Source organism: Lithobates pipiens, unplaced genomic scaffold (assembly GCF_037356315.1).
Source record: "Lithobates pipiens isolate NorthernLeopardFrog02 unplaced genomic scaffold, aLitPip1_a1.2 Scaffold_30, whole genome shotgun sequence".
In the NCBI taxonomy this organism is placed as follows: domain Eukaryota; kingdom Metazoa; phylum Chordata; class Amphibia; order Anura; family Ranidae; genus Lithobates; species Lithobates pipiens.
The window spans coordinates 7,030,383-7,057,802 of NW_027507791.1; the positions used below are offsets into that span (position 1 = coordinate 7,030,383).

General features: G+C 44.8%; 1 protein-coding gene and 1 long non-coding RNA gene across 6 annotated transcripts in view; one reads left to right on the forward strand and one right to left on the reverse strand.

Annotated features, from left to right (window-relative positions):
• The window catches only part of CEP128 (centrosomal protein 128), a 373,597-nt gene that overhangs the window by 332,547 nt on the left and 13,630 nt on the right, over window positions 1–27,420 (forward strand). For all 5 annotated transcript variants that reach the window (XM_077463576.1, XM_077463578.1, XM_077463577.1 and 2 more), the window contains 3 exons: window positions 3,911–3,988; window positions 17,098–17,211; window positions 23,500–23,608. In XM_077463576.1, the coding sequence (XP_077319702.1) occupies window positions 3,911–3,988; window positions 17,098–17,211; window positions 23,500–23,608 (301 nt within the window). The remainder of the gene's footprint in view (window positions 1–3,910; window positions 3,989–17,097; window positions 17,212–23,499; window positions 23,609–27,420) is intronic.
• LOC143942338 (uncharacterized) overlaps window positions 1–27,420 on the reverse strand; it is a 53,637-nt gene that overhangs the window by 10,292 nt on the left and 15,925 nt on the right. The window lies entirely within an intron of this gene.

Here is a 27,420-nt window from a genome sequence, read left to right on the forward strand (position 1 = left end):
TGCAGTGACTGACCTCCAGGGGAGGCCCTGCCAAAAGCAATGAATTGATAAAACACTGAATGCCAGTTTAGTCTAGATTGGACAAGTCAATCTTGTCTTTATCTGCATTATTGCACAATCCTCTGTAAAACACAAAGTCCCTGCGGGGTCAGGGCGTGTGCAGCAATCACACCCCCAAAACGCATCACCTTCTTATGTAAATTCCTCAACTACAAGGGTGTAACAGGTCAGTCCTAATCTATGGTGGTTAGTGGAAATTAATTGTTTACCTCTGACTTGTGTACTAAGATTGCGTGCGCCAAAATCTGTCCACCAAAGGCCTAATAAACAGGACATAATTAATTCATTATAGTTAACCTGTCATAGCAGTGTGATAGGAGGCAGCACAAGAAGCCTCCTATGTATTATATGTATGCCTGCACTGTTTTCCTGAAGTCAGTGGAAAGGACCTGAGCGGCAGAATCTCCAGTTTGTTATTCCGCTGTGTTCAGCATTGTGCACGCTACAAGATGCAGCATCCATCGGAATCCAGCAGGGGGACTCAAGAAGCCCTTGTGCAAGCTAGAGCCAATAAAATATGTGCAACCATTTTGGGCTCCAGATGTCCATTACAAGAGTATCGATTTATGTATGTTTTACAGATATTTATATAGGGCTGACTATTTACACGGTGCTTTACATAATGCACATACACATCCGTTTCTTTTGTGAAAGAGCTTACAATCTACGATCCTTATTTTCACATTCTCCGACACACATACTGGGGCCAATTGGCCTATGAGCATTTCTTTGGAGGGTGAGAGGTAACCAATGCCCAAAGGAAACCCACACGAGCACAGGGAGAATATGCAGATTCCATGCTGATAGTGTCCTGGAAATCACGCAAGCACAGGAAGAATATGCAGACTCCATACAGATAGTGTCTTGGAAACCCATGTAAGCACAGGGAGAATATGCAGATAGTGTCCTGGAAATTATTTAAGCGCAGGGAGAATATACAGACTCCATGCGGACAGTGTCCTGGAAATTATGCGAGCACAGGGAAAATATGCACATTCCATGTAGCTTGTTTCTTGGCTGGGATCAGAACTGGGGACCCCAGTGTTGCAAGGCAGAAGTGCTGACCACCTAGTGGAAGTCCGTGTGCATGAACTGCAGCATGAAGCACTTTCCAGAAATATACTGCAGAAAAGTGTGTAGGCCCAGCCCACATAAAACGGCGACTGCAAACTCCCCGCACCCTCAGCTTTTACATATGGTGAAGCACATAAGATCACCTTGTAATGTATCCTTCATTTTAGTAGATTCTTCTCCTTAGCTGGCATTGCATTCCAGAGACATTAGTGTAGAATCAGAGAAGCTGTACCTGAATTGCAGCAATTTGGGATAAATTGGATTTCGCGTGAAATGCGGCACTGTAAACCTGCCGTAATTGGCATTATAGAGCAATGCCAGAGCAGATGGTCTTCATCTCAGTCTCTGTAATACATCAACACTGCCTGGTGTTTCCTGTCACTCACTGCGGGTCCCAAGAATGGAAATTTTCCTCTGCTATCTCACCTTGGAGCAGAACAGTGGTGTCCCATATTCTGCTATCAGGCTTAAAGCAGAATTCCAAGCAAAGCCAAAGCTAATCTGAAAACACCTATACTCACAATTTTCAGACCATTGCGGTCACGTGGTCCAGCTTACCTGTGTCAGTTAGCAGTGGCTGCAGGGGAGATGAGGGAGAGCCAAAAACGAATGGGCCATGGGAAGCCTATGGAAGATGTCACTGCTCCCGAGCATAACCAGCTGTAGTTGAGTGCTCTCCTTTCTCCTGCAGACAGTGCTGGCAGTCACAAGAAATTCCATTACTGAACTGGAGCGGGCTGAAAATAGGTAAATATATCATTTTTTTGTGATGCAGGTTAGTCAGCATAGGTGTTAGAAGGGGATAGAGAGCATTTTTAAGATTCATTAGAGTAGAATTCTTAAATATGTTAACTAAATGTTAACGTTCACCTTTGGATGGGTGCCACTTTGGCTTTGACCAATGATAATGGATGGCTGTTGCACAACTGTCATATGTATAACATTCAAGTGTTAATTTGATGTGACTTTTGAGGGTTTACATTGCAGTCTACGGCACTCAAGTCAGACCAAAGCAGTGCAGGAACCTTTTTTAAAGCTGCTGCAACTTTTAGTCTCACATATTTGAACAGTTGACATTGAAAAACTATGGGGTGCATCTTGCCATGCAAATTTAGTGTTCAATGTCGAGGTAAAGGTCAAGAGCCTTAAAGGCAGTCTTAACCACTTCCATACTGCATGAATTCCAGCACTTCTCTCCTACATGTCAAAATCCCAATTTTTTTGCGAGAAAATTACCAAGAACCCCCAAACATTATATGTATATATATATATATATATATATATATATATTTTTTTTTTAGCAGAGACCCTAGGGAATAAAATGGTGGTCATTGCAACTTTTTTTTGTCACACTGTATTTGCGCAGCAATTTTTCACATTTGGAGCACAGGAGCGCTTGAATTTTTTTTTTTGTTGTTGTTTATTTTACTTTTTACATTTTTACACTTGGAAAAAAAAAAAAAAGCGATCACTTTTATTCCTATTACAATGTAACCATCCCTTGTAATAGGAATAGTGCGTGACAGGTCCTCTTTATGGAGAGATGTGGGGTCTATAAGCCCGGGCCTCCGAGTCATAGAAACTGCCGGGGACCATCTGTCCCTCAGAAAACTCTATGGCTAACTTCGGCGGTGGATTCCTTCTCCGATTCGCTGATCACACGGGCGAGCTGGGAGAAGCAGCGGAGGGAGGGGGCGTCCCTTTGCGCTGTCTGTAAGAACGATCAAGCGGCTGAACAGCCTCTATGCTTGTTTTCGCGGTGAAGGGATTCACCGGCTGAAAATAAAACAATATCTGAATGATGCCTGTAGCTGCACCCATCATTCAGGCATTACCACTGAAAGCCCAGGACGTCATATGACGGCCTGCAGTATGGAAGTGGTTAAGTTGGCCACAGATGGATTGAAATTCAGCTGGTTCAGGAGGGACTGGATTGATTTCAATCCATCTATGGGCAGGCTGGTTGTCTGGAAGTGCTGCCAGCTATAGCCGGTGGTGCTGATGACTGTATTCTGACAGTTCTGTATTCTCTCAGCATACAATGGCTCCATGAGATTGATTCCCCCATCCACCTTGAATCTGTGGATAGGGAAACCAAATCAATTTTCTTTTTCATACCTTTACATACATGACATTGTTAAAGCTTTGAGACAGCTATGTAAAAACTATTAAAGCAATGTAAAAACTCCAATTTGGTGAGGTTAATTACAGATAATAGGAGTGCTGGCTCTTTAAACATCTAGCAGACTTCATCCCTGGCTAGCAGTTTCTTTAACTCCCTCCCATCAGTTGTACGCATGTATGCGGCAGTTCTGCCATGTGTTTTGTGCTGGAAACATACTTAATTGCGTGCCCCCCCCCCCCCCCGTGACCGCACTGTCACCAACCACTCCCAGTAACATAGCCATACTTGGGAGATGGTAGGCCAGATTCCTGATCACTTTATTACGGTGACTACATGATCAGGAACCACCTGGCGTTAAGATCATCTCAAAGGTCCAGCTGGAAGGGGTTATAGTGACCTATTAGCTGTGTTTGTGGTTGGCTTTTAGACACATTTCCACATACAGCCTTTGTTCTGGCAATATGAGAAAACCTTAAAATGATTTCATACAAATATTGCACATTTCCACAAAGCACAGTGCTAACTGTATACCTATAGACTGCCACTGGCCATGTCTTGTGTATGGAGCAGACAGCCGCATCTCAGGTAAGTAACAAAGGTAGACAGTGTTTTTATTCCAGTTTGTACTGACTTGTCTCTTTGTGATTTCAGAGTACACGATTGGCTTTGGATCACCTGGAGTCAGTTCCAGAGAAGCTCAGTCTGCTGGATGACATGAAGGATCTAAACGTGAGTACCGGAGATTTACATAAACGTCTACTGATTTCAGGTATGGGTGGAGCTGCTTAAGTATTAGGTTGAGAAAACTGTTGTTATTGTGAAATGTCACACTTCCTTGTCCCTTTTGAGCAGAGGCTTGTTCTAGTCTGCTTACAAAAAAGGGTTTTCATCTCCATCTTTAGAGACTAACCCTCCCCTCGGCACTATGGCTAATGATTGCTCCCGATACCATGTAGAATTCCTGTACAGCGTTTTACGGGTGATACTTCAAAGAACTCAGTATGGGAAGGAAAGCTTAAACCACATCTGCCTCTCCCCTGTGCATCTTCCTTGCCAGCTACACCGATTGGATTCTGTGTCCATCTATATGACCATGCATCATATGGTCGGACCTTTGCTGTGAATAGTATGGAAGTGCATAGGGGTTGTGGCCCTATAATGACCACAAACTGGTCACACAATGACCAGCCCCCTGCCATGGCTAGTACAGGAGTGCATAGTGGCTGTGGCCCTATAATGACCATAAACCAGTCACACAATGACTAGCCTTCCACCATGGCTAGTACAGGCGTATACAATGACCGTGGTCATGCAATGACCAGCCTTCCGCCATGGCTAGTACAGGAGTGCATAGTGGTTGTGGCTCTATAATGACCATGAACCAGTCACACAATGACCAGCCCTCTGCCATTGCTAGTACAGGAGTATACAGTGACAGTGGCCATGCAATGATCAGCCCACTGCCGTGGCTAGTACAGGAATGCACAGTGACCAGCCCTCCGCCACTGCAAGTACAGGAGTGCACAGTGATCACAGTCCTATAATGACCATTCAATGACCATCCCTCCACCATGACAAGTACAGGAATGCACAGTGACCGTGGTTGTATAATGACCACACAATGAGCACAGTGACACCCCTTCATCATGACCAGTATCTCATCAGTGACCGCCCTCTGGCACGACTAGTACAGGGGTACACAGAGGACAATAATGACCACAACCTGACAGCACAATGAGCACAGTAACAGCCCTTCGCCATGACCAGTACAGGAGTTCAGTTCCCTGGCCCTAATAAATCAAAATGAAAAAACTTTTTTTTTTTTTAGTTTTGTATGGAGTAGAGAAGGATTACATCCTCTGTCAGCTGTTTATTGCTGTCTGTACAACTTTTCAAGACTGGAGATAAGGCTGGAGCTTGGCGTTAAATAACTGCAGGCTGTGAGAGAAATAATGTTAGGTGAAGCTGCACTGCACAGTGCTGGAGTATTACAGACTTCTAATATCATACCTGTCCGCAGAGCGATGCATCATAAAAATCTAAAGGAAGTAAACTTGCCCCCACAAATTTGGTGCTAGAGACACTTGATTATTGCACTCCTGGCAGAGAGATGAAAGATTTATAATAGCTGTGACGTTGAGATTTGGTGACACAGACAGTGCAATGTTTGCTGCCATCCATTTCTCTCTATCACCATACGAGACAATAACTTGCATGTGCACAGAGTGCGTTCCCAGGACAGGCCGCCTCCCTTCCAGCAGCCAGAAGGGGGACACAGGAATGTGGTGGGGGTCTTACCTCTAATCTCTGCGCCCCGAGAGCTGAGAAACCACAAGCAATTCTCACAATGTTCATTTGTAATGAATAGGGCCCCTAGGACATTCGTATTCCGGTGTGAGGGAACAAAGGGGGGAAATCGAGTATGGGACGACCTTGAGAAAATGATCTGAATGGGGCTGCCATGAATGAGAGCCATTCTTTAGCTTGCAGTGTCAGTGCTCTGCTATAGTAGCACTCAGACCTACAGATACAATCGGGTCCTGTGGAGGCTGATGGGAACGCACAGCTGTGAGAAAGCTATTGTTCTATTCACTGGGATTAGACCTGCCGCATTATAGGACTTTGCTTATTATCATTGTACAAGAATCTCCATAATATACAGGAGGAAAACAACGGCCTGGTCAATGCTGAATAGCCCCAAGCCTATGGCTGTGGGAGAGGCAGAGGACCTGATATACACAGGATACCATCCATATACAGATATATAGGGGCAGGATGGGAAGGATCACACCCATGGAACACAGGAGTCAGACTTTTATTATACACAATATACACCACAGGCTACTTTGTTTTTCGTGGCTCCCAGGCCAGGGTCATGTATGTTTTTGGGGAAACAGGTGCAGAGACTCCTAGATCATTTTATTTTATGAAATATGGCAAAAGCAAGTACAGAAATGTCCCAGAGCATAAAAGTGAATCCCAATTACCACATAGAAATGCAACTAAATATGGCTTTCGGCCTTTGATACACCCCAAACCTCCTTAGTTACTCCTCCAACCCCACATGCTAATTGCTTATCTCCATATACGAAACCTGTGACTTTATCGCACATCACGGGACACAGAGCCACAATAATAACTGTATGGTTTATGTGGCATCTTCAGGTGATGGACACTGGCACACCCTAAACAGGAAGTTCCGTTCCCCATATAACCCCTCATCTTACCGGGCGTACCTCAGTTTTTTCGCCAGTGTCTTGGGTATTGGTCAGGAGTAAAGATGTGATGTGCTGAGCTCCACTGGAATATTCCTTACTGGGGTAAGCCATGCAACCGGATCCATTCAAATTGTCTTTTCCAGACCAAGTTGAATGGTACCCATGCCTCTTGTCCGAAGAAATTAGGTTTTACCTATAACGCTTCTTTTTAGAGAGATGGACCCTGGGATCCAGTATTTGTTTTTTTTCAGCCATATTGCTGACAGGGTGCTTTTTAACAGGGCTGTGGATCCCCAGATAAAAAGGGGGCCTCAATCCCTGAAGGTTTTTTAACGGAGCCCACTGTGAGAGGTGAAGGTTGGGTCTCAGCTGGATAAGGTAAGGGAGATTCCTAAGGCATTTTTCAAATTCTTGTGGGTTTTCTCCTTTAAGTAAATGTTGTCATGCCTATAGTCACCACCAGGGGCCGTCAAGAGCATGTAAATGTTCCATGATTGTCAGTCTCACTATGTACAAGCTGCACGCTTCCTCCGGCCCAGGCTCCAGGTAAAGTCGTTGGAAAGGGGTTTTTATTCTCCTAGGAATGTCCCTCGCACCTCACTCCACCAGATAGCTTTCCTACAGGCAGAAGGAGCATGGCATTAGACAGCTGTGCGCAGGGCCCGCCGCCATTACGGCGGTTCCCTTCGACAGCTCTTCTCCTCCCCAGTCCTCCCCAATGCGGTCCGGTCAGGATCGGAGCCCGCATGCGGCGTTGGTGTGCTTCAGCATTCACAGCACGGGCTGTATAGCTATAAAATGCACCCTTTTCAGGTGCATACAGCTAGGATGGACACAGAGCAGATGGGTGGCATGTGAGACAGGCGTTCCCAGGCACATTTACTTAAAGCATCAGGCTGAGCTTAATAGCAGTGGCAGTTGCTGGACTATTGCTCAGCAGTGGGTGCATTGTTTTGGTGGTACCTCTGGGTTTGTGCTCAGCACTATGACCTGATGAGGTGGTTCAACTGCCACAAAGGGGTCTCCCTAAGGTCCTGAGGACCCTCCCTCTGCAACACCATCCTGTTCTAAAGGGGAAGCCCCTGTCTATATAACTGAGCAAGTTTTCTCCTCGGCTATGAGTGGTTTAGAGAAAAGATTAGTGTCTTTAATCATATCTTCACGAATATCCCTCAGGGGAACATGAACAGGCTGATGATTCCTCTTCCGAGGAATCAAGTGGGGAAGGAACTTCTTCAGCTTCACATGCTGAGAAGTTGCTGGTGCATTCTCTTACTGAAATGGTCTGCACCACATTTAAGCTACCCTTAAAGGAGTCCGTTCAAGAGCCCACTTCCTGTTTGGGTTCACTAAAGCCTCTGCAAGCCTTGCATGCCTTCCCTGTCCATTCATTACAAGAAAAGCTTATGTATTCTGAGTGGAATCACCCAGATAAGCACTTTTTCCCTCCTAAAAAATTTTCAACTCTTTATCCTATGGAGGAAAAATTTGGAGTATACCAGCAATTGATGCTGCTATATCCTCTGAATAAAATTTTGACTTGTCCTGTTGACAAGGCGCAAATGCTTAAGGATCCAACTGATAAAAATTGGAATTCCTGTTAAACATTTTCTCCCTGGCAGGTTCGGTGGCTCAACCTGCAGTGGCGGCAATTGGGGTATGTCAGTCCTTGAGAGACCATTTGAAACAGATACTTGAGGTGTTCCCTGAACAGCAGGCCCAGGAATTAGCTGAGCTGCCAGCAGCTTTGTGCTTTGCAATTGATGCAATCAGGGATTCTATTCCTCAAACCTCTCGCCTTATGCTTGGGTTGGTACATATGCGTAGAATCTTATGGTTAAAAAGTTGGTCAGCCGCAGTGCCATGCAAAAGGCTCCTGGCTGGTTTTCCTTTCTGCTGTTTCGGGAGGATTTGGACAAATATATCCCAAAAATATCAAATGGGAAAAGTAACCTTTTGCCAGTTAAGAAAGAGTAAACGTCCCTCATTTAAACTCTTTCTCCAGTGCCAGGGGCATCAGCCTCTAGGCAGTTGCAATGACCTCCACCGGTCAGGTTCAAGAGATAAAACCTCAGGGTCAACCCCAGGGACAAAAAGTCCTGGGGGGAGGAACCCCGCAAGACAGAATGCTAAAGCCCCTTTATGAAGGGACGCCCCCACTTGCTCAAGTGGGGGCAAGACTTCTGCAGTTCTCAAAGGTCTGGCAGGAAGAATTTCAGGACAGATGGGTGGCCTCCACAATAGCTCTAGGGTACAAACTAGAGTTCTGAGAATTCCCGTTTCCTCAGGTCAAATGTCCACAAAGACCCAGAGAAAGTCTCTTACTAGCGTGAAACCGATTTTTGACGCAAAAAGTGATCATGGTGGTTCCCGTAGAAGAGCAGGGTTTTATTCAAACATTTTCACGGTACCAAAACCAAATGGGGATGTCAGACCCATTCTAGATCTCAATGATCTAAACCGGTTCCTGAAGATTCACTCTTTTCGCATGCAATCAATCTGATCAGTAGTCTCCATTCTACAAGGGGGAGAGCTTCTGGCATCAATCGACATCAATAATGCATACCTGCATGTACCTATTTTCACCGCTCACCAAAAGGATCTGCGTTTCAAAGTAGGACTTCATTTTCAGTTTGTATCCTTGCCTTTTGGTCAAGCTACTGCACCTCGGGTGTTTACAAAACTTCTGGCCCTTCCTCAAGCCAGACTATAGAACAATAATAGCATACCTGGATGACCTGCTCTTAATAGACCAGTCGGTATCCTGCCTGGCCAAAGCGTGGTCACCACAGTCAACTACCTGGAATACCTAGGTTGGGTCATCAACCTAGAGAAATCTTCTATAAAGCTAGTAAGAAGATTAGAATACTTGGGTCTGGTCATAGATACAGCCTAGAAGAAGGTGTTTTTACCCCTGGCAAAGATCAGCGCCATAAAGGAGCTGGTCCAAGGGGTCAGGGCAAAAAAGGGCCCTTCCATTTGCCTTTGTATGAGGTTGTTGGGGAAGATGATGACTTCATTCAAAGCAGTTCCCTATGCTCAGTGTCATTTGAGACTGCTGCAAAACAGTATCCTATCGGCCTGGAACAAGAAAATTCAGGCACTAGATTTTCCAATGCGTTTGTCGCCAAAAGTGCGCCAGAGCCTCAGTTGGTGGAGGATATCCGAGAATCTGTAGAAGGGAAAATCCTCCTTACCGGTTACCTGAAAGGTGGTAACAACAGATACCAGTCTTTCAGGTTGGGGAGCAGTCCTGGAAGAAGCGTCTGTCCAAGGGAAATGGTCCAGAACAGACAGAACCTTGCCCATCAACATTCTAGAAATTCGGGCAGTGCGTCTAGCCCTAAGGGCCTGGACAATTCAGGTTGCACAGTTCTCCTGTCAGGATTCAATCCAAAAATGCTACAGCAGTGGCTTATATCAATCACCAGAAGTCAAGCAGCCCAGGGAGAGGCAAACCATATCCTAACCTGGGCAGAAAAACATGTGCCATGCATTTTGGCAATCTTCATTCCAGGGGTAGAGAACTATCAGGCAGACTACTTAAGTCACCAGCAGTTGTTCCTGGGGGAAGGGTCCCTTTACCCCGACATCTTCCTGGCTATATGCCAAAGATGGTGGATCCTGGATGTAGATCTGTTGGCGTCCAGGTTCAACAACACAGTCGACAACATTGTGTCGAGCACAAGGGATCCACTCGCATTCGGAACAGATGCATTGGTGACCCCGTGGGATCAGTTCTCACTGATTTATGCATTCCCTCCTATTCTGCTGCTACCTTGACTTCTTTGCAGGATCAAGTGGCAAAGGAAGTCGGTAGTTCTTGGAGCCCAGAAGATCTTGGTATGCAGAAATATTAAAGATGGTGGTAGGGGCCCATTGGACCCTACCACCATGTCCAGACCTGCTACCGAAGGGACCGGGTGTTCTATCCTACTTTACAAGCGCTACATTTAATGGTTTGGCTATTGAAACCCACATTCTAAGGAATTGTGGGCTTTCAGGCTCAGTAATACCTGCCTTGATTAAAGCAAGGAAGCCAGCTTCCAGATTCATTTTATTATAAAGTCTGGAAGGCAAGGCCAAGGTTTCTTGGTGTGAATCCAGGGGTTGGCATCCTAGGGAGTATGTCATTCTTGCCTTTCAGCGTCTGCTTGCTTAACATTCTTTGATCCAAAGCTTTATACAGGGGGTAACTTGGCTTAATCCACTGGTTAGGGCACCCCTGAACCCTTGGGACTTGAATTTAGTTCTGTCGGCATTACAGAAACAGCCTTTTGAGCCGATACAACATATTCCTGTGGTCCTTTTGACAAGGAAGCTAGTTTTTCTGGTAGCCATTTCTTCTGCAAGCAGGGTATCAGAGTTGGCGGCTCTTTCTTGTAAAGAGCCATATTTAATCATTCACCAGGATAGAGTAGTATTGCGTCCTCATCCTAGCCTTCTGCCAAAGGTGGTTTCAGGTTTTCACCTAAACCAGGATATTCTTTTATCTTCATTTTTTTCCAGAACCCTGTTCTAAGGTAGCAAAGTCACTACACTCTTTGGATGTAGTGAGAGCAGTCTAGATCTATTTGAAGGCGACTGCTCAGATTCGGAAAACAGATGTTTTGTTTGTGTTGCCTGGAGGTCCTAGGAAAGGACCGGCAGCATTGAAATCCACTGTTGCCAAATGGATTCGGCAGGTAATTATTTAGGCTTATGGCTTTAAGAGGAAGGTTCCACCTTTTCAGGTCAATGTGCACTCCACCAGAGCTGTTAGTGCTTCGTGGGCAGTGCATCACCAAGCCTCCGTGGCTCAAATCTGCAAGGCCGCAACCTGGTCTTCATTCCATACATTCACCAGATTCTATCAGGTGGATGTAAGAAGGCATGAGGATATCGCTTTTGGGCGCAGTGTGTTGCAGGCAGCAGTATAGGTTCTCAAGTCTGATTGCACCCTACTTTTGTGTTCCCTCCCCTCAGGTGGCATTGCTCTGGGACATCCCAAACAGTTATTACTGTGGCTCTGTGTCCTGTGATGTACGATAAAGAAAATAGGATTTTTATAACAGCTTACCTGTAAAATCCTTTTCTTGGAGTACATTACAGGAGTCCCTCCCCTCTTTCTGGTTACACATGTATTGCTTTGCTACAAAACTGAGGTACTCCCTGTAAGGGGAGGGGTTATATGGGGAATTGAACCTGTTTAGGGTGTGCCAGTGTCCATCACCTGAAGGTGCCATATAACCTATACAGTTATTACTGTGTCCTGTGATGTACTCCAGGATTTTACAGGTAAGCCGTTATAAAAAATCTTTTTTTTTTTTATCTTGTCATCTTTGCCCAATTAGGGCGATTTCTCTTCACTTCCTGTCTTGTAGACTCAACGGGAAGCAAGAGGATCTCTTTCCAGTGTGAAAGAAATTCCCTCTTAGACAGTTGTCACAGGAACAAGTGTTCCCTATTTGAAGATTTCCCTTCTTGTTCTGTTGGTAGCAACATCATTTTGGCTTGGCCCTCACCTTCATTTCCTGTGATTGGTGATCAGGACATATATGGAGAGGTAATCTCCCAATGGGGTACAGACGGCAATAAAAAAAAATGACTGATGTTCTAATCTTGCACAACTCTATCCAAATCTAAAATAAATGTTTTTTGCTTTTAATTGTACAGCCCTTGCGAAAAGTTGTGAGGATGACACAAATATTCATTATCACAAAGTCTACTCTTCAGTCTTTTTGTCAGATGTTTACTATGGTATATTGAAGTATAATTGCAAGCATTTTATAAGTGTCAAAGGCTTTCATTGACCATTACTTTTTTTTTCAAGACCTCTGCAATTCTCCCTGGCATGCTGTCAATCAACTTCTGGACCACATCCTGACTTCTTCCATAATCAATGCTTGGAGTTTGTCAGAATTTGTTTTTATTAAATTTTTTTGTTTTTTTTTTCACTCGCCTTTCGAGGATTGACCTCAAACAAGTTCTCAATAGTATTATTGCGTGGAGAGTTTCCTGGCCATGGGCCCAAAAATTTGATGTTTTGTTCTCCAAGCCACCTAGTTATCACTTTTTCCTCATGGCAAGGTACTCCATCCTGCTGGAAAAGGCATTGTTCCTCAGCAAACTGTTCTCTGGTGATTGGGAGAAGTTGTGGTTTTGTACAATTCTTAATGGCTGTGTTCTTCAAAATTGTGAGTGAGCCTGAATGTTCTCAGGATGCTTTACTGTTGGCACGACACAGGACTAATGGTAGCACTCACCTTTTCTTCTTCAGACAATGTTTTCCCGGATGCCCCAAACAATTGGAAAGGGATTTATCAGAGAAAATCCCCCCCCCCCCCACAGTCCTCAGCAGTCCGATCTCTGCAGCCGCACATCGGGGGAATGTCTCACTACCTACGATTAGCGCAGTGCTCTGCCAACTTCCTGGCGGGCTCTGCACATGTTCCATGTGAACACGCCTGAGCTCATCCCTACTGGAGAGAAACTGCTTCTTTGCTGTCCTTCTTGACACCAGGCCATCCTCCAAAAGTCGTCTCCTCACTCCTGCCTGCTGCCATTCCGTGGCAAGTTCTGCACTGGAATGCCGTGGAAATATGTTTTTATTTTTTGGATTAATATCATTTTCATGGTAAAGAGGAACTTTGTAATTGCAATTCATCTGATGATGCTAAACATTCTAGAGTGTATGCAAATTGCCACCATAAAAACTGAAGCAGCAGACTTTGTGAAAATTAAAATTGGTGTCATTCTCAAAACTCTTGGCCACAGCTGTACTTCAAAGTGGTAAGAAAGGTTCTTTTAAACAAAATTTAAATACATCATACTTACCTGTTCTGTATAATGGTTTTGCACAGAGCAGCTCCGACCCTCCTCCTCTTGGGTCTCCCACTGGTGCTCCTGGCTCCTCCCCCTTGAATAGTGCCCCCATGAGTGAGACCCTGGCTAGTAATTGCATCCTGCCAAAAATCAATGACCAGCTGAAATGTGTTGACTGAACACTGTTCTGAAACAGCCCTAACCATGAGTATCATTTAGAAAAGCATCCAGCTGCATCTTTCAGCCTGTCATTGATCCATGCTGTGTCTTTTCTTTGCCTCACCACTGATCGCTAATGCACCAAATTATTCTGAGTGTTCAATTTAGGAAATCGGCTAACTTGCACACTAAAGTCAAAACAAATAGTATCAACAAAATCAAATCAAATAAATATGTAAACACTTTTTTACAAACAGGAGCTCTTCCAACCACATTCTCAGACAATGCACCATCACCACTCTTCATAGACCTATAACAAACAAATCGTACAATTTTATTTTCAAGGAAAGAGAGTCCTGTACAGTGAGAGATCCACCAATGCTTGCTCTGTGGCTGGATATAATGTACAGTGTATGAGCCGATTAGTATTCTGGTGTTGTGGTCATTGCAGGTCACGTAGACAATGAGGGACATGAAGAGAGCAGGACCCCCAGATGCCATGGGGACGATCTGGGCATTGTGGAAGCTCTGCAGGAAACCTTATGAAGCACGTCTGTATTTCCATTGTTTGGCAGAATATAGCTCACAGTTAAAGGTTTCGCCTGAAATGCGTTGAACACCTTCAGCTTACAGAGGGCGCTGCTTGTGATTTACAACCCTCATCTTATTAGCTTCGCCCAGGACAGCCATGTGCTGAGGTCTGAAATCAGCTGCTGACATGGGCAGCCTGGCATTGCTATCCTTGCACAACTAAAAAGGTATCTATGGAAGCACAAAGCTGATTTCAGATAAGAGCTCAAGTTTCAGAGCCCTCAGCTCTCATTAAAAGGAGAGGCATGGTTCACATCTATGCGGGTGCAGGAATGCATGTAAATTGCATGCATTCCACAGCTGCACCCAAAACGCAGTGCTTTAAAGAAAATGCACAAGGATGCCAGTAACTCCTATGGGCACCCCCACACACTGAAAAAACAGTGTGGTTTACAACACGCAGAAAGTAAGGTTCAAAAGCACCATGTGATTTCCATGCAGTCACTTTGTAAAAAGGGGCGAAGATCTTTTGACCTCATGCACACTGGGTGCAAAAAACACTGCTTTTAAGGGTGTTTTTCTTTTTTCTTTTCTTCAGCCTCTAAACACCTTTGTTAGCCTATGTGGCCATGCACACATTGAAGTTTACACTTGTATTAGAGGATAACTATTTAGAGCAGGGGTCCCCAACCCCCGGGCTGTGGCCTGTTGATAACCGAGCCACACAGTAGGAGATGAGTGGTGATTGTGGTCCACACAGGCCTATTGCAGACTGCGGTTGCCGATCACCTCCTTCTTTGTGTGTCCTCTTCCCGGTCCTCCGCCCTCCTGCCCGACGATGTTAGGCAATCAGCAGGTTAGAGTGTGGGAGGAGCTGGAGATCGGAATGCAGAGCTCCTGCCATCACCTGTTCATTAATGTAAAAGGGACTACGCTGTAGAGTAAAGGGGGACCTGAGGACACAGATCTAAAGGGGGGACTGTGCTGTAAAGGGGGACCGAGGACAGACTCCGTGCTGTCATGACTGTCCATAGGAAATGAGCCCCCCTCCTCCTTTTATTAGGGCCTTAGCAGGGACATTGAACCACCTGAGTATTCATTTTTCAGGCTGGATCTGGCACAGCAGACATTGTGAGATCATCCTACTCTGCTCTGTCCAGATTATGATGCAAAACATGTCCTTGTTTGCGTACCTATCAGATACCCAACATATGGAGCAGGTTTGCTATTAACAACGCTCTGGTTAGATTTTGGGGAGCAGCATGCTAAGCTTTAGCCACACAGGTAAGATTGTCATGTCCCTGGTGCTCAAGCTTTACCCCTTTTGATACTTCGTGTGCAGCCCTCAGACCCCAGCAGTAATTAGTGACAATAGGAACATCTAAGGAAAGAGAGAGACTAATGCCAGTGATTTCTAGCATTCTCATGTAACATGGGCCAGGTCTCTGCGTTTATCCAGGTGACAACCTCATCTGTAGCCTTGGACCATCCCTGTACACGCTGAATATTAGACTGCAGACCCTCGGTGATGTTGAGGGCTACAGTGGGAGCCCTCCATGCCACACACAGGTCTGCCACTATGCCTACACTACCCTTCTCCACAGGGCTCCATCCTGTGTGACACTGTTGGTTGTCAGTCTTTATCCATCTCTCTATATGGAGCCTTGCTTGGTGCAAAGGTTGCAGCTCAGGTATGGGTCTGTAGACTTAAGCCTACACAGGCCTCTTTCATCCTAGTTTTGGGGCAGAGAAGGTCCATAGGTTCAACTTTACTATCTTGAGGACTGGTGGTCATAACGCTAGGAATATCCCAGCAGACTCTACTGCGACAGATATTTTGCTTTGAGATGGGTTCCCTTTTACATTGAGTTCAGAGACTTACTTGGAACTGATTTGGAAGTTTTCTTACCAAACAGAATGGACAGACTGCACATTTGTGTCGGGCTGGTCAGGGTATTGCGATTATATGTGTTTTAGCATTTTTTTTTTTTCTAAGGAAGGGGAGCGATGGGCCCGATTTAGTTTTATTCCTGCTTCTATATAGCTGAAATATCACTCTGTAAGGATTTGTTTTATCGGCACAATAGAGAGAAGTTTGTCCCATATGTTGGTATGTGTGTGGAGGGGTGAAAATAGGAAACAGGTGTGGTGTCATGGTTACCGCATGTGTATCGCCAGAAACGAAGCAGTTTTCTACAGATTTAACTGTGACTACAAGCAGATCGTGGCTTGGCATGCAGTCACTGTACGAGAGCCAGGGGCCAATATACGGACATTCATCATCGCAGTTTCATGCCCGGGAATGAATATCCTCCCAATAAATTCTGCTTTTTGGTGGGGCAATTTGTGCATTTAATAAAATATATATATATATTTATAGTATTGTACATGAGCGTTTTTTGTATAGCCAGAACTTTTTTTAGTTGTTTTGAAAGAAGTGTCAGATTTTTTTTCTATATGTACAGTTTAAAGCTGAACTCCAGGCAGGTAATAAATACACAAATCAATGCAGTTCCATATTCATAAATACATCATTGATGTTTTTTTTTTTTTTTTTTACCTGAATCTGTTCTCAGTAAAGCTGAGGTTATGAGAGGTAGGAGAAGCACACATATTCAGTCAATTGTTCTGCTCTGCAAGGGTCAAGGTGATGGGGGAAGAAATTGGTGTGACAGAGGGCGTTTACTGTCCTCATCGGAAGATTTCCCCTCTGTCCCGGTGCTGGGGACAACCTAAATAGTTTTTCTTTTTTGGTGATAACAGTAAACTGTTCAACTAGACAGGGTGAATCTCCCTAATGGGTACACAGCAATAAAAACCTGACAGGTGTTCTAATCCCCCTCCACGCTATCCAAAACTAAAAACCAATTTTGTTGGTCTGGGTGGATAGGAATACAAAATCTTTGGCAGGTAAAAACACTCCAGTGTTTGTACTGCATTTGGCGTATATTTAGTGGTTTGAGTGGGGTTCAGCAAGTTCTGTAAATGCCATATATGTTTTAATGAATCCAATTTGCTTTAAAAAAAGGCAATGGTTACGGAGCTGTTCATATACAGCTGATCACACAGAATGATATTGGACTTCTTTTGTACCTGTATTGATCCAATAATCTGTGTTCTGTATAGGACTCTCACCTCCATCGTGAAGTAATGGAGGAAAGGTACGCGCAGTATCGGGAGATCGTCGGCTCCTTGCAACAACAGCTGGAAGACTCAAAGCGACGAATCCAGGATTACAGGGTATGCCATTCTTCACTGTAACCTTACAGAGGTCTTAAATGACCTATCCACATCTAGGTCACTGGGCTCTACCCATTTTGGTTTGTCAGACTACAGATGAGTCTGCACACTGCCCATCTTATGTGAATTATTCATTACACCTGCATAGCAAACATTGCAAGTCCAGTCAAAACTGAAGACTCCATAGAGCAGGGGTTGGTACTTTTAAAGAAATGAAACAAACTATGCTCAATGATATGTGATGAGATAAATCAAGGATGAGTGCTCCGCAGAGGAGGTTGGGTAAGACATCCCAGTGGCGCTCCATCAGAGAGGCAGGGTGAGAATAGAACAGCGCTTCTCGGGAGAGGCAGGGTGAGATCACAGCGGTGCCCTATCAGAACAACTTGAGTATAAACTTAAAAATGCCTTTTGGCTAAGATCAAGTGGTAGTATAGTATCTGTTCTTATCAGTGTCCAGTAGGGATTCTATGCTGTCATTCTTGTTAAACAGAGAGGTGGAGTGGCTGGCTAGGTAGTATCCCTGCTGGAGTGATGGAGGCTAGTACTGGCTGGAACAGAAACCAGGGTGCCCACAGGCAGCTGGGGCACAGGAGTAATTCCCTTGGGAAAACTGGATGGGCCCAGTTCATCCTGATTTGAGTGGATCTACCTTGTCTGGCCATGGGCTGGGAAGGCGTGTGGGTGCTCTTAGTAAAACTTAGATGCAGCACCAAATACTGTATTTAGACATATGACATGCACCCCAATTTTAAGAGGGAAGTTTAAGAAAAAAAAGGTTTTCACTGCCCCCTTTATGGTACACAGCCCCCCCCCCCCGCACTCCCAGGAGACCCCCAGTCTCCCCGACAGCACTACCAGCCTACTCTACAGTTAAGAAAAAGATCACTGCCGACCCTTTCTACACGGCTCCTCCTGTGTCACTCATATCGTAAAACGAAGCTTCCATATACCTCAATAGCTCAGTTTTTTTTTTTTTTTTTTTAAGGACCTGCTCAAATTACTGCTTTCCTCTGACATTACATAGTTGGTCATGTGACTGCTCTCCTCCTCCAATCTAAAGCTACACTTGGAGGAGGAGCGGGAGGAGAGCAGCCAGAAAAAAAACGAGCTATTGAGATATTTAGAAGCTTTGTTTTACAATGGCACAGACACAGGACAAGCAGTGTATGAGAATGGGCTGGCAAGTGATTATTTATTTTTTTACTTTAGACTATGCAGGACCGCACGAACCCCACCCCCTGTTGGTAAAACGCACGCACGCAAACACGCACACACGCAAACAAACAAACAAACAAACACACACACACACACATTTATATATGTGTGTCCGGGGGAATTTTTGTTACCAGGCCTCAGGGCCTAGCCAGTGTACATTGCATGGTCGCTTATATTTATTTTTCTCCACTATTTTGTCACTTTCACTTATGTGTGTGTGGTTTTTTTTTTTCCTCGCAAACCTTAGGCGTGTGTGAGTCCTAAGGTTTGCCCTGATGTCTAGGGGAGGATGTGTGACCCTCAAGCTCCTTCCTTCCTCTGACCCTGGTACTCAGTGGTCGGCTTGGGCTGGCCATGAGCAGAGGGGTCCACCCAGCCTTCTGGCTAGGCAGACCATGTCAAACCCTATGTCCCTGTCAGGAGCCCTGCACCCCTGGGCATCAGGGAGAGGTCCTACCGCATTCAGAGGGTGGACAAGGAACACCCTTAAGTGCTCTTTTTAGTGTGCATTTCACATGCATGATTTTTGTTCACAAGGGCTTTAGTTTTTCAGCACCACCCTGGATAAGTAGTATAAAATAAACCTAAAAGCTTGTATAAGCCAAACACTTATGGTTCCATACTTGATGCACACTCCTTGCCTCAGCCTAATCTTAGCTCCTAGACCAGGGGTGGCCAATTAAGCGACTTGGTAACCGGTCGCGGGGCACAATGAGTGGAGCAGAAGGCTGACAGTTCCATGTCCACTCTACTCTATGGGCCCTTGGATCCCATCTGCCCAGATAGAAGGGAAAAAATCGGATTGGTGGTAGGTGGGGTGTAAATGGCCACAAGTATGTTTACATATGTGGCTCGGTAGAGGTGAACGGAGGGTCAGATCGATGGTATCAATGGGGCCTAAGTCTGTTTTCACACTGCTGGGCTGTGGTTTACCCACACAGAGGGCGCAGACAAGTGCACCTGTGGCTTTTCTGCCGGTTAGCTGTACTTTGCCATAGACTTCTATTATATCCTGCAGGTGTGGTGCACTTTCTGAAAGTGCACTAAACTTGCAGGTAATAACAGAAGTCTATGGCTCAGTGCAGGTAACCCACAGGTGTTCTGCGCTGCACCCGTGGATCAGTTTGAAAGCAGCCCAGTAACCACCGCAGAACAGATATGCCCATATATACACTGTGATTTAAGTAAACTTACCTTTAATAAAAGTTTTCCATTCAGGTATCGCCGGCTGTTGTCCCAGGCAGATCGCATTTGGTATCACTCCACATGTGAGAGGAATTGGTGCTATACAGGAAGCATTAGCTTATGCGGCTCTGCAGCCACTTGCTTCCTCTACCAGTGTTTTTTTTTTTTTTTTTTTAAAACAGAAGCTCTACCAGTTGATTTATTCACAACACTGATTCTCTGGGATGGCAGGATGGCAACCCACAATCTAGGCTTGCCAATCCTCCATCCCAGAGCAGGAGGTCGCGGGCCACATCAGAGGGCTCCGCGGGCCACATGTGGCCCCCGAGCCACTGGTTGGGCACCCCTGTCCTAGACTGTACAACAATCATCTTATTTCTAGAATCATCTTAACATCGGGCACATACGGGGTGATTTTTTTTTGCTAGAACGATCACACTATTAAAGTTGCCTGTTCTATCCTGCGATTAATGATCGATGTGCATGTAGCATTACTCCATTGCACACATTTAGAGCAACGTGCAAGCACTAGCAATTGATTACTACAGTCCGCTGTTTCCTACGTGTACTGTTTGATCGCTAATTGGGCAATAATCTCTCTATCAAAAATTGCCTGTGTGTACCCCAAAGCTGCACCACCAGAATCCTCCATAGACTACTGAGGAATTTTTGAACTATTGGATACCCATCGCTAGGTAGAAGTGATTCATTGTGGATGTGCCATTATAGAGAAATCAGATAATGTATTGTGGGTTATTTGCCTTCCTCTGTGCCAATGAAGGGTCCTGAAAGGTGTTCGTCTTTCAAGGTTAGCTATGTAGACCTATAGGAGGTGGTCTTTTATTTTTCCTCACCCACGCTGTGTAACTATGGAGACTTCCTGGAATGCCGTAGCATGTAATGTGTGTCCCAGCCACTGACAATCTGCTCAGTGGGTGGGCCCCATTCAGTTCTATGGAGTTAATTACCCGTGATCAATGATGAGATTTTGATTGCGTGACCTAAGTTCACCCGTGGTGCTTTAGCCTGATGCATTTGGCCAGCGTAGGGAGGTGAATAGTACACAGAAATGTTGAGGCTATACACATTTCACACGTACATCAACAGCCAGGGAAATTCTGCTTGGTAATAAATGTTTCCAAAGCTATCAAAACGGAGATCAACCAGTTTGTCTCAGGACTAAAATGGAATTTTAGTTTTAATCTCATTTTAGTCTTCTGCAATTGTTTTAGTCTCATTTTAGTCTTTTGACTAAAATGGCTTTTAGTTGTATTTTAGCTATCTCAGTTGTTTTAGTTTTAGTCGTATTTTAGTTTACTAAAATAGTATTCATTTAGTCGACTAAATTAACACTGCTGCACAGTGTCCTGTACGTCTGTGACCTGAGAAAAATGTGTGCGCTGCTCAGGCTCGATAGGGAGGAGGAGATGTAGACAGTGCATCCGCAGCTGCTGCTAGAGTGCTGACAGGGGATAGAGCCTGTCCTGGCTCCTGCAAAAGTTCAAGAAAGGGTGGGTGAGCCCTGGAAGTCGCACATCTATGTCCTGCTGCAATGGAGTGAAAACCTCAGCCTTTGCTCCGACCAGGCCATGCCCCCAACTTGTTTCACTCCGCTCCGCCTGCACCCCACCCCCCCCCCAACTCCGAGCTTAGTTATGGAAATCATGATTAAGCTCCGGAGGTGGCGTGAAATGCGTTGGGGTCGGAGTCCAGGCTGAGGTTGTCACTCCATTCATTGCAGCAGGACACCATAGATGTGTATCATAAAATACAAGAATGCAAACACACACAGACAAAAAAAAATATTTAGGGGAAGATACAATTTACGCTGGCTAAAAAAAGGTACCGTATATTTTTTAAATTAAAACAATGAACACGTACTTACCGGCTATGTGTAATTATATTGCACAGAGTGGCCCTGAACCTTCTCTTCTGGGACCCCCCACCCCCAGGGCTGTTTGCTCTTCCTCTTCTGAGTACCCCCATAGTAAGCTGCTGGCTATGGGAGCACTCATAGGGGCCCACTCCTGAGCCAAGCTGTGTGTGTCTAGCTCTGCCCTGCCCCCTCCTCCATTCTGTATTTCTCTACCGAAAATGTTATTGGAAGGACAACAACATGGCCAAACAACATGAACATATAAAAGGTAGTGGGGGGGGTGGCGACTTGATCAACAGAAAAAAAAAGAACACTTATAATGTAGAAAATCTACAGCAATGTCCCATTGTGGTCGATCAAAGGAGGTAGACAAGAAACATTCATTAACAGGCCCAGCAAGCAGTTGACAGACGTATTGTAAAAAGGGTAAGGGGGCCGCTGGCTCAAAATCTGCAGTACAAAAAAAAGGGGGGGGGGGAGAAATAGTGTCCTCAAAGCGAGAGGGGGGAAGTGGGGAAGGGACCCCTAGAGCCAAGAGAAAAGGACAGGGGGAAGAGAGGGGAGGGACCTTGCCATGGGGGACAACAACCTTTGTTCCCAAAGGCAAGCAAAGATAGGGGGACTACAAAGCATAAGCTCTACGGTCACAAGTAGAGCAACCGTGTAGCAAAACAGGAGACTGGTTGATAACCAACCAATCAAAAACAGTATGAGTGAGCACTCGAGACTAAAAAACAGCAGCTAGCACAAAAAGGTGAGCACCAACCTTGCATCCAATATATAAAACGTGACAGTGCAGTGCTTAAAATATTATAAACCAACACAATATGTGCATGCATAAAATGGTGCAACACAAACTTATTATAAGTAGATGAAAACAAATCATGTTATGAGGAAACCACTGACAAAATGTATGGGGGGGGTTCCTTTAAGAAAGTGCTTGTAATCAAGCCAGGGCTGCCAGATGGAAGGAAATGTATCATGCTTGTCCTCCAAAATTGCAGTAAACTTTTCGTTAATGAAGATGTTTCGTATTGCAGATTTAACCTCCTCAAAGCTAAAGGAAGGGAGCTTCCACACGCGGGTTTCGGTTTGCTAGAAAAATTAAGAAGATCAAGATGTGAGACTGCCGCGGCATGTCTTTTATTCATCTGTAAAGGCTTCCCAGGGGTTTTCCTTAATATTGATTTGCGTAAGGCACAGTACCATATTACACACCCTAATCCATAGGCGATGCTCCACTGGGCAGGACCACCATATGTGGAGCATGCTGCCATCAACCCCACAACTGCGAAAACAAAAGGGCTTATAGGTAGGGACATATTTAGCGATATGTGCCAGTGTAAAATACCATCGGGAGAAGACTTTATAAGAGTCTTCAAGGGAGTGGACATTGCAAGAGAATTTCTAAACGGCCTGCCAAATGATGCCCAATCTTCTAGAAGGGTCCTGTTCTTTATGGGTAAGGTAGGGCTGCATGGCCTCAAATGGACATGTAAATTAAGGAAAGCGCACCTTTAGTGGTCACTGAAGATTTACAGAGGGAATCTAAGCCCGTGAGGGTTCTCTGGGGTAGTGTGATTTTGGGTTAGTGACTCAACAGTGTGGCACAGCTAGAGGCGAGGAAACCTCCTCGGTGCTTAATGGCTCCTGTTGGGGTCTCTGTGCTTGTGTAAGAGAGAAAAGAAAAGTGTTGCTGCAGATGGGCACAGCACTGGATCGAAAGATGAACCAGGTAAATAAATAAGAGGGGGGGGGGGGGGGGGGGGCTGATCATGGAGGGTTTTTAAATACAGAAAATGCATTAAAGTGGTTGTACACATCAAACATGAAATATGAACAAAGCATAACTCTCGCTCTCAAATATAAATATATATATATATAAATTCTTCTGGTTGGCACTTGTTTATGGGCTGCAAGAAGCAAAAATTGAGCATTACTGGCACAATTGGGTGTGAAATAATATATATATTTTTTCAAGTCAACAAAAAACATTTCTCGCTTTACAGGAAGAAAAATTCAAAGCAGACATCCAGAACGCCCGCTTATCAGCGATGTCCTCATCACTGCGCGCAAACAGCGGCTTCCTGTCCAGCTCTCTGCGTTCAGATGTTACTTGTAAGTTGTAATTGTAAATATCTTCTTAGGATGTAATATTAATAAGCTCATCTGTTCAAGTTCTTATTTAATTTATTAAGCGCAGCTTTTAACGAAAAATGAAAAGGTAACCTAACTTCAATTATCCTGGCCACCCCTCCGGACCCCACTGCACTTAACGGCTGTGCTGCCAGTGTAGTGGGCCATCCTTAGCAGACATACAGCTGTGTGGAAGTGGTGGGCCTTCATCCTGGGTTGACAGAGATGTGTGGAAGTGGTTTGGGTCCCCATCCTGCACTGACATACATGGGAAATGGCTTTTGATCTGCAGCTATGTGAAACTCACACAGCACTTTATGCTGCTTGATGGGGAAAAGTTAGGATTGCTGCAGGTATAGCCATAACACCACCTAACCCTTCTTGGGAAGTTCTGACAAGCAAAACTTTGACACTTCCTGCCAATGCTCTACCGTGCTCACCCCTGCCTGTCTACCTTATTAACTGGTAATGTAGTCACTGTCCTTTTATCTGTTTCTTGTTACATCCAAAAGTGACCTCTACTCCCTAGGTCAGCTTTTCTTAACCAGAGTTCCATGGAGCTCTAGAATTCCGCCAGAGGTTCCTTGAGAATTGAGCAATTTCAGCCTCTCATATAAGTAACCACTGACACCAGTAATCCTTTTGGCTATCTGTGGGGAATTCATCCCATTGACCAAATATGTAAGCCGCATTCATCCCCTGGAGGTCTTCACTGACCCCCAATGCTGGGAACACTACAATTTTCACTCTATGCTTTTCTGGCCATTATTTGTTTAGTTTCCTTATTATATATAGTCCCGGGTGTCAACCACTTAAATACCAATATCCTTATACTTTTATTTATTCTTTTATCTTAACTTACCATTCGGTCTAATGTACCACAAGCTGCAGATAATAAAAATTATCAAGGGTGCCCTGAGACATAAAAGGTATTTCAAGTGTTTCTCCGTGTTAATAAGATTGAAAGAGGCTGCCTTAGATTATAGGCTGATTGCATGGAATCCTATCCTAAATCCTATTCACATGTCAATAATGACTTGGGAGTTTACACCTGAAGCTGTGAAGTGTAGGATGGATGGAGGAGGCTTCATTCTAGCTCCCAGCAGGAACTCCAAAAAAAAAAAAATGATACAGAGATAGGAGGCTGTTTAAAAAAGACCCACCAAATGTTTTCCTCATGAAAACCGACAACATTCCACATTTCCAACAAGTGTTGAAGCATGAAGCGCAGTGCTCTGCTTACTTTGTACGGAGCTTATATCAAAAGTGCTCCAGCACGGTGTAAATGCCGGGACGGCTCTGTGTACAGTAAGATGGATTTGGAGTGCGCTGGATAATTGTCGTGTTTGGAGGCAGCTCTCGCTCTGTGTGTAAAAACTTGTCTATTGTCCCCAAATTGTTTGCGGCTCTCGGTGTTGCACACAGAATGTGACTGGGGCGCACACACAACCATTTCCTTTCTACTCTCAACAGTGAGGTGACCCCGGGAACTTGGTGAAGTGGTTCATTTGAGACGGGGAAGTACATTCATCTGAGCACAGATAATCGGTCCAGGCCACATTCCTGGCTCTTTGCCCAGTAGTAGTATTGTATGCGTTAGCCGCTCTAGGTGGGCTGTGTTCCTTGGCTCTCTGTGGACCCTGAGGTCTCGCAGATACATATTACATTGTAAGGAGTTAGGACATTCCTCACTTTATATCCTGTCATGTACCGTTTGGCAGATTAAATATGCCATGTCAGCTTTAATCTTCTTAAACAAAAGTGGAAAGCAGATCAGGATGGAGGCTGATACATGGGGAGGCTCTGATGATCATGCCAGGAGCGAGGGCAGACTACAGATCCAATCTCCACTATGGTTCAGGATGTCAATATTATTATCTTCATGTAAAAATACAGGCCTGGATGTTATTTCTTACCTTCAGTTCACTTAGAAGGAGCGCACAATTTTTGACCATTAACCTCCTTTATTAAGGATTTCCCCATAGATGTAAATGCTCACATTGGTTCTCGTCTCTAAAAAAAAAAAAAAAAAAAAAACAGCCGATGCATTCCCTGAGACAAAGAAACCCTAGACACACCAGTGGTCACTTGATCTGTCCAAAGCTGTTGTCAGTGGTATGTATGGACTGTTAGTCCTCCCTCCACTGTTCAATGTGGAGAGGCAGCAGCCATGATGCAGTGGGAAAAAGGGAGGAGCTTAGGAGGAAATGAGGGTGCGAGCCTTCACCCTGAATAAAATGTTTCTTTGGTAGCCACCATCCTGTAATGCAGTTGTGGGGAAGATTCAGGTGTATCTTACATGAGGTTCATTATGCCGCTGGGTAGCTTGACCCTTTCATGACCCCAGGTCAAAACAAACCTTAAAGAAGAAGTAAACCCTGGTGTGTTTTACTTCCTCTTTATTTCCCTGCAAAGGTAAAGCAAAATGGGCTACTATGCACGACATAGTAGCCCATTATGTGTCACTTACCTGAAACCGAAGCCCGCAATGTCCCCACTAGCAGCGAGCATCCATCTTCGCCCCTCTTCCTTCCGGGGGCCGCAAACTCCGGCTCTGTGACTGGCCGGAGTCGAGTGACGTTACTGCCGCGCATGCGCACGGGAGCCGCCAGTCACAGCATGACCCCTATTAAAAACGGCACGATGTGCCCTTTCTAAAGTGCGCATGCGCCTTAGCCATTAGCGCTCAACTTTTTTTTTTATAAATATCTCCTGAACTGTGGAGGTTTAGGAGATATTTCCAGCACCTACAGGTAAGCCTTAATATAGGCTTACCTGTAGGTAAAAGTGGTTGTACAAGGTGTAAGATGCACACACTTTAACGTGTTAGTATAACTGTACATATCATCACAACTACTTAGTGTAGCCTGGTGAATTATACAGTATTTTTTTTGAAGGAAAAATTGGGCTTTCATTTGGTCATGGAGATCTCCTGATTTTTCTTTTTTTTTTTTTTCTTTATTCTGCAAGGAAAACTGGCCCAAAATGGTAAATAAATAAATAAATAAAATTTGACTAAATTTAGCCTTAGATTTTTATGCCGCTACCATGACCCACCACCAAAGAATAACCTGCAAAATAAGTTTGCCTACTCCTGATGATGCTAAACACTCCTAAACTAGGTTAGGCACCTAACTCGTTTAGTTTAAAAAATAGGCTGTTGGAGACATCTTGTCCAGGGAGGAGGGCGACTAGATATACTCTGGGGAAGATTTGCTAAAACTGTGCAGCTGTGCTTGGTAGCGAGTCAGCTGCTAGGTTTAATAGCCAAAGCTTCATTGAACAAGCTGAAGCTAGAAGCTGATTGGTTACCATGAACGGCTGCATAAAATTTTCTGTGCTCCAGTTTTATTAAATCTCCCCTTAATGTCTCTTTTCCTCCTTCCTAGCAGAGCAGACTGTTTCACCTCTTCACAGAGGAGGAACAACTTTGGTAAGCTACAGAATAAATGATCACTGTGATGGCAAATAATAGGTGATCCTGTAATCAGGATCCAGTTTCCCCAGGTCCCAATAGTTACCCTGTTTCCCCTAAAATAAGACCTAGCGTGATTGTCGATGTTGGCTGCAATATAAGCCCTACCACCCAAATAAGCCCTACTCTGTTTCCTCAAAAATATGCCCTACCCTGAAAAGAAGACCTACAAGGACTTTAACTAGGGCTTATTTGGGGGGTAGGGCTTTTATTGCAGCTATCACCGACAATCACACTAGGTCTTATTTTAGGGGAAACAGGGTAGTAGGAGACCCAGAGCTGTTGGACAGTCTGGTCTCTGTGCTGGAAGCGCACCCCC